The 14,351-nt window shown below is 44.6% G+C and overlaps 1 protein-coding gene across 1 annotated transcript; it reads left to right on the top strand.

Moving 5' to 3' along the window:
* Positions 1–2,226: 2,226 nt before the first annotated feature.
* Positions 2,227–3,182, top strand: CUNH21orf140 (chromosome unknown C21orf140 homolog). The gene has a single exon (XM_008074062.1). The coding sequence runs from the start codon at positions 2,227–2,229 to the stop codon at positions 2,980–2,982; it is 756 nt and encodes a 251-aa protein (XP_008072253.1). The 3' UTR covers positions 2,983–3,182.
* Positions 3,183–14,351: the final 11,169 nt, after the last annotated feature.

The following is a 14,351-nucleotide window of genomic DNA, read 5'->3' as shown; positions in this document are numbered from 1 at the left end:
GCAGCAATCCACTCACCTCAGCCTCCCAAAGGTGCGGGATTACAGGCTGAGCCACCGAGCCCAACTTGGTTTCTGTTTTATTTTTATTCTTTAGGATCATTTTGCTTTATTTTTCTTCTTGATGTGCTTTTTTTGTTTTGTTTTGGGGGGTTTGTATAATATAAGGGGTACAAGTGCAGTTTTGTTACATGGATATATTGGGTAGTGGTGAAGTCTGGGCTTTTAGTGTATCCATCCCCTGAGTAGTGTACATTATACCCATTAGGTATTTTCTCACCCCTTACCCCACCCGTCACCCCTCATCCTTCCAATTCGCCAATGTCTATCGTTCCACACTCTGTATCCATGTATATACATGATTTAGCTTCCACTTATAAGTGAAAACATGCAGTATTTGATTTTCTGTTTCTGAATTGTTCCACTTAAGATAATGGCCGCCAGCTCCATCCATGCTGTTGCAAAAGACATGATTGCATTCTTTTTTATGACTGAGTAGTATTTTGCTTTTCTTTTAATGTGAAATGTTGACATTTTCTAAAGTCAAAATTATAAACCAAGATACATTCAGAGAAGTCTAGAGTGGTGTTCCTTTATTTTTCTGATAATTCCATTTGGAAATATAAGTGCATAGCATAAATATTCATATTTATATACACATATAAAAGATAATCTATTATATTCTTTTCTATACTTTGAACAAGTTTCTCATATCCATAACTGAAGATTAGATGAGAGCAGAAAAGACCTGCTATCCTAGAATTGACTTTGTTGCACTTTATAGTGTTTCACACAGCCATTCCAGTCCCTGGGATACCTTGGGGCAGAGGGAGACCAAGCGGGTAGCTGACCAGAACTCTGGTACCACTGTTACTACTTCAATCAGAGAAGTCACATTTCTGTTACACATATTTGGCATCCACATCAAATTTGGTCTGAAAAATAGTTCCCACTACTAAAAGAAAAATCTTAAGAAAGAATGAACACAAGCCAATCATCAGTCCAAATCTGCTGATCCTGACCTCTGGGAGGCTGCTTGGAGACCACATGCTTCATGATTAATTTTATTATGATGGGCTAACCTTATTGCTTGGAGTTGTTCAAAATTGAGTCCCAAGAAATCCTTGTGTCGGAAAAATCTACATCCATCCAATAGTAGAGCAAAGGACCTGATAAAACATTTTGTCCACCTTTTCATTTGAGGGAATCCCTTATCCACATTTATGAAATGTCTTTAACTCTGATTAAAGGATAAGAAAACATGAACAAAAAAAATTGAAGAGACTACTAGAGATTGAAGCAAACTGTCATTTTGCTTGAGTACTTGTATATAAACCTAATTGTGCATTCCAGATTGGGTATAAATTAACTCAAGAATTTGCAACCCCAGTGGAAAATAGGAGTGGAGGCTGACTTCGTTTTGTTATTGGCTATCTCCTCCCTCTGTCCCCTGGAAAAACCACTCTTGATTGTGCAAGTTAGCAGGCAGTGGGCACACACTCCATGCACACGCATGTACACACACCACACAAATACAGCCTCCCTAGAGGTATCATATATTGGTACACAGTAGGTGCTCAGCAACAATTTTTTTTTTTTTGTCTGTTCCTCCACTGGCTGGATGAAGAGAGATTTCTTATTTTGTTTTTTATTTTAAACATGTGGGGTATAATTCAGGGTTAGGTATACAAATGTTCATTATGCAGGTACTCTTGTTGATGAGGTGTGCTCCCCACTCCCCTGGCAGTTTCCCACTACTACCTATCCCACACCTGCCCTCCCCTGGCAGTTTCCCACTACTACCAATCCCACCCCTGCCCTCCCCTGGCAGTTTCTTACTACTGCCAATCCTTTTCTTATGGTATTATAATAGTAGTAACTATTTTTAGAATGAATAAAGAATGTAAATATGTCTCTCTATTTTAATGAACCAAGTGGATAGGCTCAATCACTGTTAAAAGATTGTCAATCTCGGTCCCAGGCCTATTGCAAAAGTGATGTCAAAGTATGGGTAGCATTTGCCCCATAGATAGGTTCCATCTTCATATCATAGGGGCCAACAGGAAGTTTTTCTAGGTATTTCTTCTCTGATGCTTTGAAACCCAAAGTGTATCTATGGGACTTGTGGCATAGCTGTAAGAAAGCCCTTTATGAGGTCATCATCCCCCACTTGCCAGATCTCCCCAGATGAAAATCTACGAGCTTTTAATAAACACTTGAGAAGTCACCATGCCTCACTTTGCAAACTCTCTTTTAAGAAGCATCATAAGCAGAAGTCAGTTTGATAGCATCAAGAGAAAGCAATGTCTCCAATATCTAAAAACCCTGAGAACGCTGCAATATGATGGGTTTAAGACCATCTATCTTGGTGAAACAGAAATCTCAGAAAGTCTTGTAACTGGAGAAGAACTTGGTGGTGGATATTTCATGCAAACTCCAACTTGGTGTATTGTGCATGCTGGGAGTAGTCAAGGATGGGTGCCTTGGAAATACCGGATGTTCCTGAGAGATGAACTCTGTATCAAACATGAAGACAACCTCTTCTTCGAGTTCTGTGATGTGGTAAGGAAGGCCTATGGGAAGTGTGCCATCGTGGTCAAAGAGAGAAGGCAGCAGGAGGAGTTGAGGCCAAAGGAAGACAGAGAGGCTGAGACCCAGCCCTGTGTCCCGATAGTCATGAACTTAACAAGCATCATGTGTTGCCCTGAGGTGGCCAAGGCCTGCGGCCATGAACTACTCTCTCTGCCTTCCCCTTGTAATTACCTGAATCCTTTAGATTCAGCCTGGTCTTCTCTAAAATGGTTTATCATCAATAACAGAAAAGAGTTTTGTTTGCAGTCCATTGATAATGTCTATTCTTACCAGTATATACTTTTCAGTCATTTAATTAGCAAAGGGATTGAAAGGATAAACCCAAGCAAGTGGAAAATACTAACTAACAAGGTACGAAGATGGGAAAACTACTACCTTGGAAAATTTTCTTAAGGATGATTTCACCAATAAGTAGCAAGACTCTGTTATGTGTCTGGTCTTTACTACCAACTCTACTGAGCTCAATCCCAGAACACTGATGTCAAAGATACTTTGATAGTGACCTCACAGGGGCGCTGTGAAGACTGTGAGGTTCCTCGGGGTATTGGTAAAGTGCTTTGAGTGAACTGGACGTTTCATTAAAGTTTGTTGGTAAATTAGGGGTCTTGACTCTCATCTTGTTAAGGAAACTTTCAGGGCTATGACCATGGGAGGATTAGGATTAATCCAGCCCCAAGGAGGATGGTGGTGAGCAGGGGTGAGCAAAGCTAAAGGTTGGATGGTCAACATTTAGATCTGAGAAAAAAAGAAAACCAGGGTACAGTCACACCAAGAAAGTCCAAATTAAGTGGTATGCCAATTAAGTAGTGTTTCAGCCTATCAGAGTAATCTGCAAGGAATCAGCTTGCCATTAGCAAGAGACATTGTCCAGATGGTGGCCAGATGACTCTTTCCTCCATATGGTCTTCCTCATCAGCAAGAGGAAGAGTGGAGAGGCATTTGAGGAGATGAAAATCTCACCTGCACCATTCAGAGAAAGTTGGTAGTCCCAATAATGGACCTGGACACACATGACAGTGGTTGGTTCAAGTGTGACTTGGTGAGAGAATGGGTGGCATGAATGAGAGTCTGTGAAACCAAATTATCCAACTCATCTCCCAAATCAACTCCAAGAATTCCAACAGGAGGTCATTAGATTTTGAAGGAACTCATGGAGTTTCCTCTTGAGACCCTGTAGCTGAGCCAACTGTAGCTGGTACAACAGCCTATTCAAGTTTGGGACAGCTGCAGATGTAGGTTTGTTGAGACTTTCCCCCCAAAGTCCAGGGAAGCTGAGAGACTGAATACAGAGGTGGAAAAATCCAGTTTCTTAGAAATGAACAGTTAATAGGCACTTAGGAACAGAAGTCATGTCTATGTCCAGGGCAGCAGCAAGATAATGGTGGATTCCTGCACCATTTTCCCCCAGACTCAGAGCTTATATGACATAGGAAAAGAGTATTCGTGATTCAAAATGGTTGTGTAGGACAACTGCATAAGTATAACATTAAGGTTGATTGACCTAAGGGCAGGATTTGCAGCAAGTATATGCTCTTACACACACACACACACACACACACACTTACACATACACACACCAGTAGAAAAAATAGAGATCTTAGAGGCCTTCCTGGAACTGGAGTTAATCAGAAGTCAGCATGGTGGATGAGCATCCAGGATGGAGTTGCTTTAGCCTCCACAAGGTTGTAAGAATATATGGTGGTATTTTTCACTTTTACAGAAAAAGGACTGTCCCCTGTTAAGCATCAAATAAAATTTACTCCTGTTTGTATATTCAGACAGTAATTTTATAACAGAATCATCCTGAGGTATGTAAAAAAACAATATATGAAATGTTGATAGTGAGGGAGACTGTCCATACGTGTGTGTGTGTGTGTGATGGGGAGGTCATATGAGAACCCTAAACTTTTTGCTCACTTTTGCTGTGAACTTAAAAAATGGCTCTAAGCCGGGCTTGGTGGCTCAGCCTGTAATTCCGCGCCTTTGGGAGGCTGAGGTGAGTGGATTGCCTGAGCCCGCGGGTTTGAGACCCACCTGGGCAACTTGGTGAGACCTCATCTCTACAATAAATCAAAATCAGCCGGGCATGGTAGCCTGTAGTTCCAGCTACTTGGAAGGCTGAGGCGAAAGGATCACTGGAGCCCAGCAGGTCGAGGCTGTGGTGGCGGGGAGCGGCCACTGCACTCCAGTCTGGGTGACAGAGTGAGACTTCAACGCAAAAAAAAAAAAAAAAAAAGGCTCTAAATAATAAACTCTATTATAAATAACTTATGAAGCTTTTCACTCTTAACAGACTTAACTATAAGATTGCGAAGCCAAGTTCCTGATAGCCAGGTGCAGAAAGTATATCCTTTTTTATCTTCTTCCCTCCTGGAAAGATTTTTGTCAGATGAAAATAGACATTCAATGCTTTTCAGCAACTAAGTGGTAGACTTCTGCCACATTTTGTCATTGTTTAAAAAAAAAGGAATTCTAGTATGCATTTATTTCTGGGGATGAATCATACCCCAAATAGCCAATCACTCAGAACTACAAAGTTTCAGTTGTTACAGATAGCACTTGACAGCCAATAGTGCTGTATTCGTTTCCTGTGGCTACTATAGCAAGTTACCACAAACATGATGGCTTAGAAATTTATTCTCCTCTGTTCTGGAGGTCAAAAGTCAGAAATCAATCAATTTCAGTGAGCCAAAACCAAGGTGCTGACAGGGCAGTGCTCCCTTCAGAGGCCCTAGGAGAGGAGACTTCCCTGCCTCTTTCAGCTTCTAGAGGCTGCCGGCCTTCCTTGGTTTATATCTACATCACTTTCTCCTTTTCTGTGTCAAATCCCCCTCTTATATGGACGCTTGTAATTGTATTTAGAGCCCACCTGGATAATCCAGAATCATTTTCACATCTCCAAATCCTTAATTTGATCACATATGCAAAGACTCTTTTTCTTTTCTTCTTTATTTTATTTTTAAGTCGGGATCTCACTCTGTTGCCCAGGCTGGAGTATGGCATGATCATGGCTCACCACAGCCTCAATTTCTTGGGCTCAGGTGACCCTCCTGCCTCAGCCTCTCGAGTAGCTAAAACTACAGGTGTGCATCACCAAGCCCGGCTAATTTTTAATTTTTTTTTTTTTTTGTAGTGATGAGGTCTTGCTTTGTTGCCTAGGCTAGTCTTGAAATCCTGGGCTCAAGCAATCCTTCCACCTCAGCCTCCCAAAGTACTGGGATAACAGGCATGAACTGCTGAGTCCAGACTCTTTTTCCCGTATGAAGTAACTTTTGCAGGTTCCAGGGATTAGTTCCTTTAGGGGTCTATTATTTATCCAATAACAGGTGCTAAGGAAAGTCTTGCTCTGCCAGTTGAAAGACTGCATTTCTCATTATCAATTAGCCTAGTGAAACGATTCTTGTGTAGTATATTTGTGAGGTCTCTTTCTCTATTTCACATTTGTTTTAGGATTTAAGTTCCTTGGTCATTTTCAGTGTGTTGTCTCTGTGCAGGCGCCCAAGTGCAGGTGGCCTGGGTTTTGTCTCTATATCACATTTTCCCCCATATCCAGTGTCCCAGAGTAAAAAGCACCAACAGCTGCATATGTTGAACTTATTTAATCCTTGCAACGGTCTGTGATGTAGGAACTACTATCCTCTACATTTGATAGATGTGGGAAACTGAGGCACAGAGAAATTCAATCCAGAGTTCACACTTAGAGTCATTATCCACGCTGACTCTCTGATAATGAGTCCTCTTAACAACCCTATTGGGTAGGTACTACCATTTTTTTCACTTTACAGACGAGGAAACTGAGGCAGTGGGAAGTCAGTAGAGCTGACAGATTCTAAAGCCTGTGCTCCTCACCACTGTTCTTAGCATGGCTACTGGGACCCAGTTTTTCCTTTTCACTTCCATAGTTTATATTGTGCAAGATTCACCTCTGACATCAGACCAGACACCAAAGGTACCATTTCCATCAGGCCTACAACAAAAATGTACTTCAACACAAAATTGAGAAAAAGGCCAAATATCTTTTAAAGGCACATTATTTTGCTGTAAGAAAAAAATGGAATGTTTTTAGGTTATCAGATGAACAAGATAAACCAATAGGACTGCACTCCAGCCTGTTTTTGTTTGAAAACCAAAGCAATTTAGTAAAACAGGTTTAGGATGCTATTCCTTTGAGGCCTTGTTTAATCATTAGAAAAGCAAAGAGAGGAAAGAGAACATCAGTATAACCAGAGAGATGAAAGGGTCTACCCTTTAATGTGCAATTTACTTACATAAGATTGTGTTCATAATTAAGAAATGTCACTTTTACTAAGCATGGAAAATTCTAGCAGAAAGTAACTGGGTTTTGGGAATTGGATGGACCTAGTTGGAATCTCAAGTTTCCAGCATATTAGCTTTGAGACTTTGGATAAGATGCCTCACTTCCCTGAAGCTCAATTAACTCATTAGTAAAATAGGTTGGGGGCTTTAGAATGGCATAACTCATGTCTGGCACTTGAAAACGGAAGCTTGTATCATTCTAGTCCATGCTGAGGTCCAAGCAAATGTGTCCACAATTAGACCTAATGTCACTGACCTCATGTCCTTTTTACTCTTTGAGGAAAAATTGTGCTTCCTTTTTATCACTGGGATATAATAAGAACAGACACATCTTAAGATACTTTGATCAAAGGAAACTTTGTTCTCTGCACCAACATTTCTGTTTTCTGGCATTTCTTTTAAGACCATCTGCAGTAGATTAGGGAATTAACAACAATAAGAGGGTTTTTCTGGTGGGAGTGGGACAGGGAGACTGGTGAGGTCAGCCCAGAATCACTTTGGGAACTGCTACGTTAGTGCATGGTATTAAATAAAGAGTGGGTGACAATATGCAGCCACACATCTGTAGGTAAGTCCTCTGGAGGGAGTTTATGATGTTGTGGTGGCGCTATTCTCCTGAGTGGTTGGTTGATGGAACATTCCATCCTTTATAGCCTTTGCAATCACCAACAACCACATACTACTCCCTTCCCAAGGGCTGGGTGATGCCCAAGGAGGTGCTGCATTAGAAAATGGTGCTGGCGCTAGAACAAGCCAAGAGATAGTAAGAAAGCAAAGTCTGTTACCTGTTGGCTCAGTCCAGTTGGGTGGATGGAGCCTGGCATGGCCAATCAGTAACTCCTTCCATCTGTGATTATTTTGCCATATACAAACCAATTTTACATGTTTGACTTCATTCAGTTCAGGCAACCATGCTGTACAGTGAGTGGGGCAGTGATCACTGAACTCATTTTACACATGAAGACAAGGCTGGGGCAGTAACGGGCTCACCTGGGCACATACACAACAGAGGAAACAGGAGGGTGAGGGCTAGAATTCAAGTTTTTCTGTCGGGAAGGCCATGTGTCAGCTAGGATTAGGCGGGACTAGAAATAGTCCATAGATATGTCAACAAAATAGAAGGTACCCAGGCCGGGCATGGTGGCTCATGCCTGTAATCCTAACTTCAGGAGGCCAGGGTGGGAGGACTGCCTGAGCCCAAGGATTCAAGACCAGCCTGGACAACACGGCAAGACTTCATCTCTACAAATCCAAAAATTAGCCAGGTGTGGTGGTGGGCACCTGTAATCCCAGCTACTTGGAAGGCTGAGGTGGAAGGATCACCTGAGCCCCGCAGGTCGAGGCTGCAGTAGCCATGATCATGCCACTGCACTCCAGCCTGGACAACAGAGCAAGACTCTGACTCAGGGGGGATAAAAAGGTACCCACCATCACCAAAAGTAAGGAATGTCAAAGTGTCAGTTCAGGATGATATGCTGGATCCGTGGTCATCAAGAGCCCAGAGTCCTATCTTTTTACTCCATTGTCCTAGACTTGGTTCAGGCCTCAAAGTCACCTCATAGTCCAAAATGGCTGCTGAACAAGCCATTGCATTAGCATTTCAGACAGCAAAAAAAGAGAAATAAAGAAAGATGGGCTCATCCCATCCTCTTTAAGTAGCCTTCCAGGCAGTTCCACACAACACTTCCACTTAAATAAGATTGGCCAGACTTAGTTACAAGAGAAGCTGGAAGATTCAGGCCTTTCTTTTGGGTGGCCACATGGATTCTAATACTAAGGAGAAGAGGAGGAGAAATACTAAGGAGGGCAGCTAGCATTCTCAGCCACACTCCCTGCCCGCTTCCTTTGGTGTTACGAGTCATCCATACACCAAACATTTGAGACTCTTCCATGTGCCTGGCACTGTGTGTCAGGGCTAAGAGTACCAAGGGAAATAAGCCTGGACTCTCAAGGTGGTTTCAGTCTGGTGGGGGGGATATCTCTCAGTCAGGAAGGTATTAGAGGTTTGTGATGCGAAGGCTCAGGGTCCAAGGCCTGGTGAAGGGGAGTTGCAGGCAGAGCTATAGGCAGAGGTGAAACTGGAGTGAAGCACAGAAGGAAGAATAGGGACTTCATCACGGGGAGAAAAGGAGGGAAAAAGGAAGGCCAGCCCAGGCAGACACATGTGCAAGTTGACTGAGCCCGTCCCACCTGGTGTTAAACAAAAATTATGGGAGGCCCTTGTTTTGGACTGAGCCCCTGTGTCAGGCCAGACAAGACCAAACCAAAATGGAGTCACTCATGCTAAGTGCCACATAATCAAACCGAAACTTTTAGGAGGCAGGTAGATCCCCAAACAGACCAATTTTTCCTAAAAGCAGGAGATTCTTGTCTACCTGAGTGGGAAGGAGTTCCCCTCTGCGTTAACCCTGACAATAAAATAACCTGGTATTAGTCAACCGGGCTTTTTTCTGTCATTCTGTTTCCTTGTTCTCACCTTAAAAAGTCCATGGTTCTGTCATTGCCTGCTGGGAGTTCTCACTGCATTTTAATTTTTAAAAAATTAAAAAGAAAGAACAAAAATGGGGGGCCCATGTGTGGTGTCTCACGTCTGTAATCCCAGCACTTTGGGAGGCTGAGACAGGAGGATTTCTTGAGTCCAGGAGTTCAAGACCAGCCTGAGCAACACAGAGAGAACTCGTCTCTAATAAATAAATAAATATAAATAATTAAAAAAAAAAAACTCTAGGTGTGATGTTTCAGACATGGCTGTGGGCATTTACAAGGCTGTACCCAACAGGCCTCACATGCTGCCTCCTAACACCAGTCTGGGCACAACCGGGACACTGCAGTGGAGGAAGCTGGGTCGAAGTCTCAGGCCCTTGGTTGGCCAAGCTGTCACACACATCTGCGTTCCTGGCTCTGGTCTCTCCATGCCCGGCTCTCTCTGCCCAAGGTCTTCTTCAGATGTCTTTGCCAAGGCCTCCTTATGGGAAGGGGAGGGTAGGAAGGGTGGAACCTTGAAGATGGTTTCCCTCGCTCTGAGTACTCAGTACATTTTCATTCTTAGTCCCTCCCCCAGTCCCCACCCTCCTCCCAGGTCCACACAAGCCTTTTTGTTCAGGACCTCCCGACAGTGAGATGGACCCCCTTGCACGGATCCATGGCATTCCATGGGGGAAACAGAAGAGGAACGGGCATCAGTGCTCCCTGCGGCGTTGACTTCATATTACAGCATCACAGTGGGTGGTTGAAGGCCTCACTCTTTCCCTTTTGTCTTGTTGCTACTGTGACTCCAACAGCTCAGCTGAGGTCTGACACCCACACATACCTAGCAGCAGCGAGACCACCATGGAGGCTGCAGGAGCTGGGGAGGAAGGTACCCCCACCAGAGGGGAGAGGCAAGGGCAGAACGCCCACCCTTGTAACTCTGGCCAAGCCCCAGGGAGTCTGCCCACCTCACGCAGCAGATGAAGGTCGCCAGCACAGCTGCCCTCCCCTCTGCGTGTAGCAGGCCCTTCGTTGTCCAGCCTCTCCCACGGTTCCCCTCCTTCCTCCCACCCTCAGCCCTTCTCTGGGGTCTCCTGCAGCTGGTTAGCAGGCTCAAGCTCCCTCCTTCCAGAAGAAACTTCCTCTCAATCCTGCCTTCCCCGAAGGGTGCCAGTGTCTCTCCCTTCCCTTGAGATGTCCAGGGTGCAAAGTTGGGAAACAGAATAACTTATTTCTAAACAATACGGTAGAGACATTTTCAAATCATCAGTTCATTATGGTTTCAGGTGACACACCTCCAAATTTAAAGCAATGGGGAGGACTGGGAATCTGAGAAAAGTACTAAATATGTTAGACTGTCCACAACATCAGGAAATGCAAGGAAAACATTGAGCCAATTATCTGAAACTAACCAGTTATTTGTAACTAACTTATTGTTCAGAAATGTTTGTTTCCTAACTTTGCAGATACCCCCCCAACACACACACAAACATAACACACACTTGAACTCATGCAAACTCAGCGCTGCTTCTCACGTCTTATCAGTTCCTCAGCCACTACATCCTGACCTCTGTGCCCATCGTGTCACTGATGCTGCAGTCTTGAAGACTTTATGACCCAGACTTCGAAGAGCAAAAACTCTTGGTTTACTTGGTTCGGACTCAGCATCACAGCCTTGAAAAGTAGAGCTGGACTGTGAGAGGTGAATCATGCCTGTGTCTCCCACCAGTTGGACAATCTTGGGCAGGGCCTCTCTGCCTCATTTCCTTGTCTGTGAAGAGGGGACAATGATAATGTCACACTCCGGGGAGGCTGCTGTGAGCTCTTGGGGAGTAAGGGCTGAAGGAGGACTTGCTGCCACGCCCACTCTCTCCTGCTCTCACCCTGCCTCCCCAGTGTCTCCTTCCCAGACTCAGTAGCTGGCTCTTCTCCCTCTGCCCAACCTTTAAAGCACAGAACTCAAAAACCGGAGGGGATGCAAAAAAAAAAAAAAAAAGCAGGGAAGGTTCAGGAACAACTTTTGATCAACTGGGGATGTTCAAATGACACCTTCCTGTTCTCTCTTCTGCTGATTCTTGTGTGGTACGTCTAGAATCCAGCCCAGGAGTCTGCATTTTAAACAGCCTTTCATGCTTGAGTTGGAAAACCCATCCTCCCCTTTTCCTTCTAGACTCTCTCCTGGTGAGGGTCCTTTGGCTTCACTCTGACATAGACGAGACCTGCACTGAGGGCGCCCTAACACCTGCATCGTGCTCATGTTGCTGGCAACGGAGCAGGAGCGTCAGACCAGGTACCAGCCACCTGTGCCCTCGGGACCCAGCACAGAGCAGGTGCCAAGCAAAACTCGACGAAAGTTTGCATAAAGTCAGGGTGAGATGCAGCACTATAAAGATCCAGGCATCTGGAAATCCTCAGGCATGAGTCACCTAGACAGCTGTGTTTCCCTAAAGACAAGAATGTGAAGAAAACTTGGGGAGAGGCAGCCCTGTCCCAAGAATCCCAAATTTTTTGTTTAAACTATTTGGTTTCTGAAATTCCGTATGTACATCTGTTACGTATGTACTCATGAAGCAGAGTATATAGAACAGTTTAACCTTTTCTTCATGAACAGGTCATCATGATGAACATCACGTCACCATGTGTAGTGTCCTGTGTGGGGACTGGGGCCACTGCAATATCTGGCACGTGGAGATCGTACAGGCCAGGTCTGCTTCTTAAGGACCATCTCTCTCTTGCCCTAATGTATTTATGCTGCCAACAGACTTTCTTCCTTTCTGTTTCTAATATGTTGTAAGTTTGCATACCAAATAAACATGTGAGGAATGTGATCGGATTAAATAGGATCTGCTGGGAGATCCTGAGTCTCTCCTGTGGGCAGAGAATGTGAATTTTGGTTGTGCCCTTTGCAATATCATTCAGCATGGGCATCTCCTTTGTTCTCAGTCTATTTGTTCTCAATCATGGACAAGAAGGCTGCTGGATGGCAGGGTCCAGCTAGGGTCTGGTAGTGGGATTTACCAAATGATCTATCCACCTACATCAACCCATGCACACATGCATACAACCAATTATTTAAAATCAAACTTCTATTGACACCATCTCTCTATGGAGTGGAAGGCTACCGATAACTTCAAATAGTGATCAATCATCTCCCCCTGGTGGCGGAAGAGTGTATAGGAAACCCAAACCCAAACCCAAAATGCTCTTCAGAAAATCCATGGGTGTGGTCAGTGGTTTAGTCCAATTCTTAGGTCATCTTCTATCAAATTTTCCAAGATGGCCAGATGTTCCACAGATCCTAAAGCTTAGCTTTAAATCCCAAAGCCTAGAATAGCACCTGTGTTTAGAACAAACATGAGTATCTACTGGCCAGGCATACTTGATTCTCCAGGAAAAGCCAACAGTTCCCCTGTCTTGGACTTAAGAGGCACAAGGGTGGGTGAGACGAGGGAGGAAATGGGGCCAAGGTAGTGGGTTTGATGCCAGTCGTGAGAGGAGCAGGCGATTCCCTAGTCCTGCAGAAGGGGAAGTAAGCAGGAGCATGGACCAGGGTGGATGGGGTCAGTTTGGGGCTCCATCTGATTAGGTCATGGAAGTGTGGGGGCCAGTTCACAGAAATCCAACAGGTCATCCATTCATGCTCCAACAAGGCCCCAGGCCACATCAAGGATAGGGAGAATGGGATCTTCAGGGTTCCCAAGGAAAGACTGGAGTGGTCTCCTTCGTGGGGACTGTGGTACAGGTTTACGTGAAAATCCTCTTTGACTATTGTGAAATCTGTGGTTTGTAAGGCCAGGTTATGCTCTGTACTTAGAACTTGTGTGTAAATTCTTTCCTGCTTCCTAAATTGTGATGAAAAGTATCCAGTAACCATAGGAAAAAGTAAAGAAAGATGCAATATCCCCTGACTCCTCACGCTGAAAATGCAAAGTTCCACCAAACTGTGCCATATTGGGGTAGCCATCTGTTAATATACTATATACTCCTGCAAATTTTCTATGCAACCGTCAGCAAAGAGGCCAAACACTCCACCATATTTACAGTTCTTTTTGCTGCTTCCTCATTCCCCATCCACTGCAGTATCTCGAGAGAAATGAGAAACATGAACTTTCAAATAGAGATCTCCATGTGTTTGGTGCTGAGTGAAAAACCGTCCCATTCCCACTGCTGTCAATTTGAAGTCTTCTATGGGTGTCCTGCCCTTCATCTCTTATCATCAGCAAATCCCAGCTAACAAACTGGTAGAAGGCACAACACACCCTGAGGCTCTACTAGTTCTTTCAAGGGAGGACTCCATGAAGTGCATTCTTCCTGGTCTCAGAGCGCATCATGGCGGAGGCTCTCACCCTGTGGCTACTCCCTACAAGGATCCTCATGGAGCCAGGTACAGTGGCTCATGCCTGTAATCCCAGCACTTAGAGGTGGAGGCGGGTAGATTGCCTGAGCCCATAGGTTAAAGACCAGCCTGGGCAACATAACAAGACCTGTCTCTACAATAAATTTTTAAAAATTAGCCAGGTGTGGTGGTGCACATCTGTAGTTCCATCTACTTGGAAGGCAGAGGTGAAAGGATCGTCTGAGCCCAGCAGGACGAGGCTGTGGTGGCTGTGAGTGTGCAGTGCTACTGCACTCCAGCCTGGGTGAGTACACAGCCTTCCTCCACCTTCATGATGAAAACATACCTGCAGGGGGAAAGAGGAGAACAGGAGGGTACAGGAAGGCAGATTATTAGCATCCAGAGGGGTCAGGGAGGGGGAGCTGGTGAGGGCTTCCAGGGCCTGAGATTCCATCCCCACAGCAGATGCTGCTTCTCCTGGGGCCCACTCCTGCAGAAACGCACCAGTCACCTGAAACCCCCAGCTAGAAACACAAGGGAGGTGTGGGCTTGCAAAACTCCCTCCTCTTACAACACGGAGAGAGGGGGGTTAGATAAACACACACTTTGAATTATTCCAAAGACTAAGACACTCTTCTTT

Source organism: Carlito syrichta, unplaced genomic scaffold (genome assembly GCF_000164805.1).
Source record: "Carlito syrichta isolate Samal-C Ts95f unplaced genomic scaffold, Tarsius_syrichta-2.0.1 Scaffold316292, whole genome shotgun sequence".
In the NCBI taxonomy this organism is placed as follows: domain Eukaryota; kingdom Metazoa; phylum Chordata; class Mammalia; order Primates; family Tarsiidae; genus Carlito; species Carlito syrichta.
This window is presented reverse-complemented; position numbering and strand designations above follow the sequence as displayed.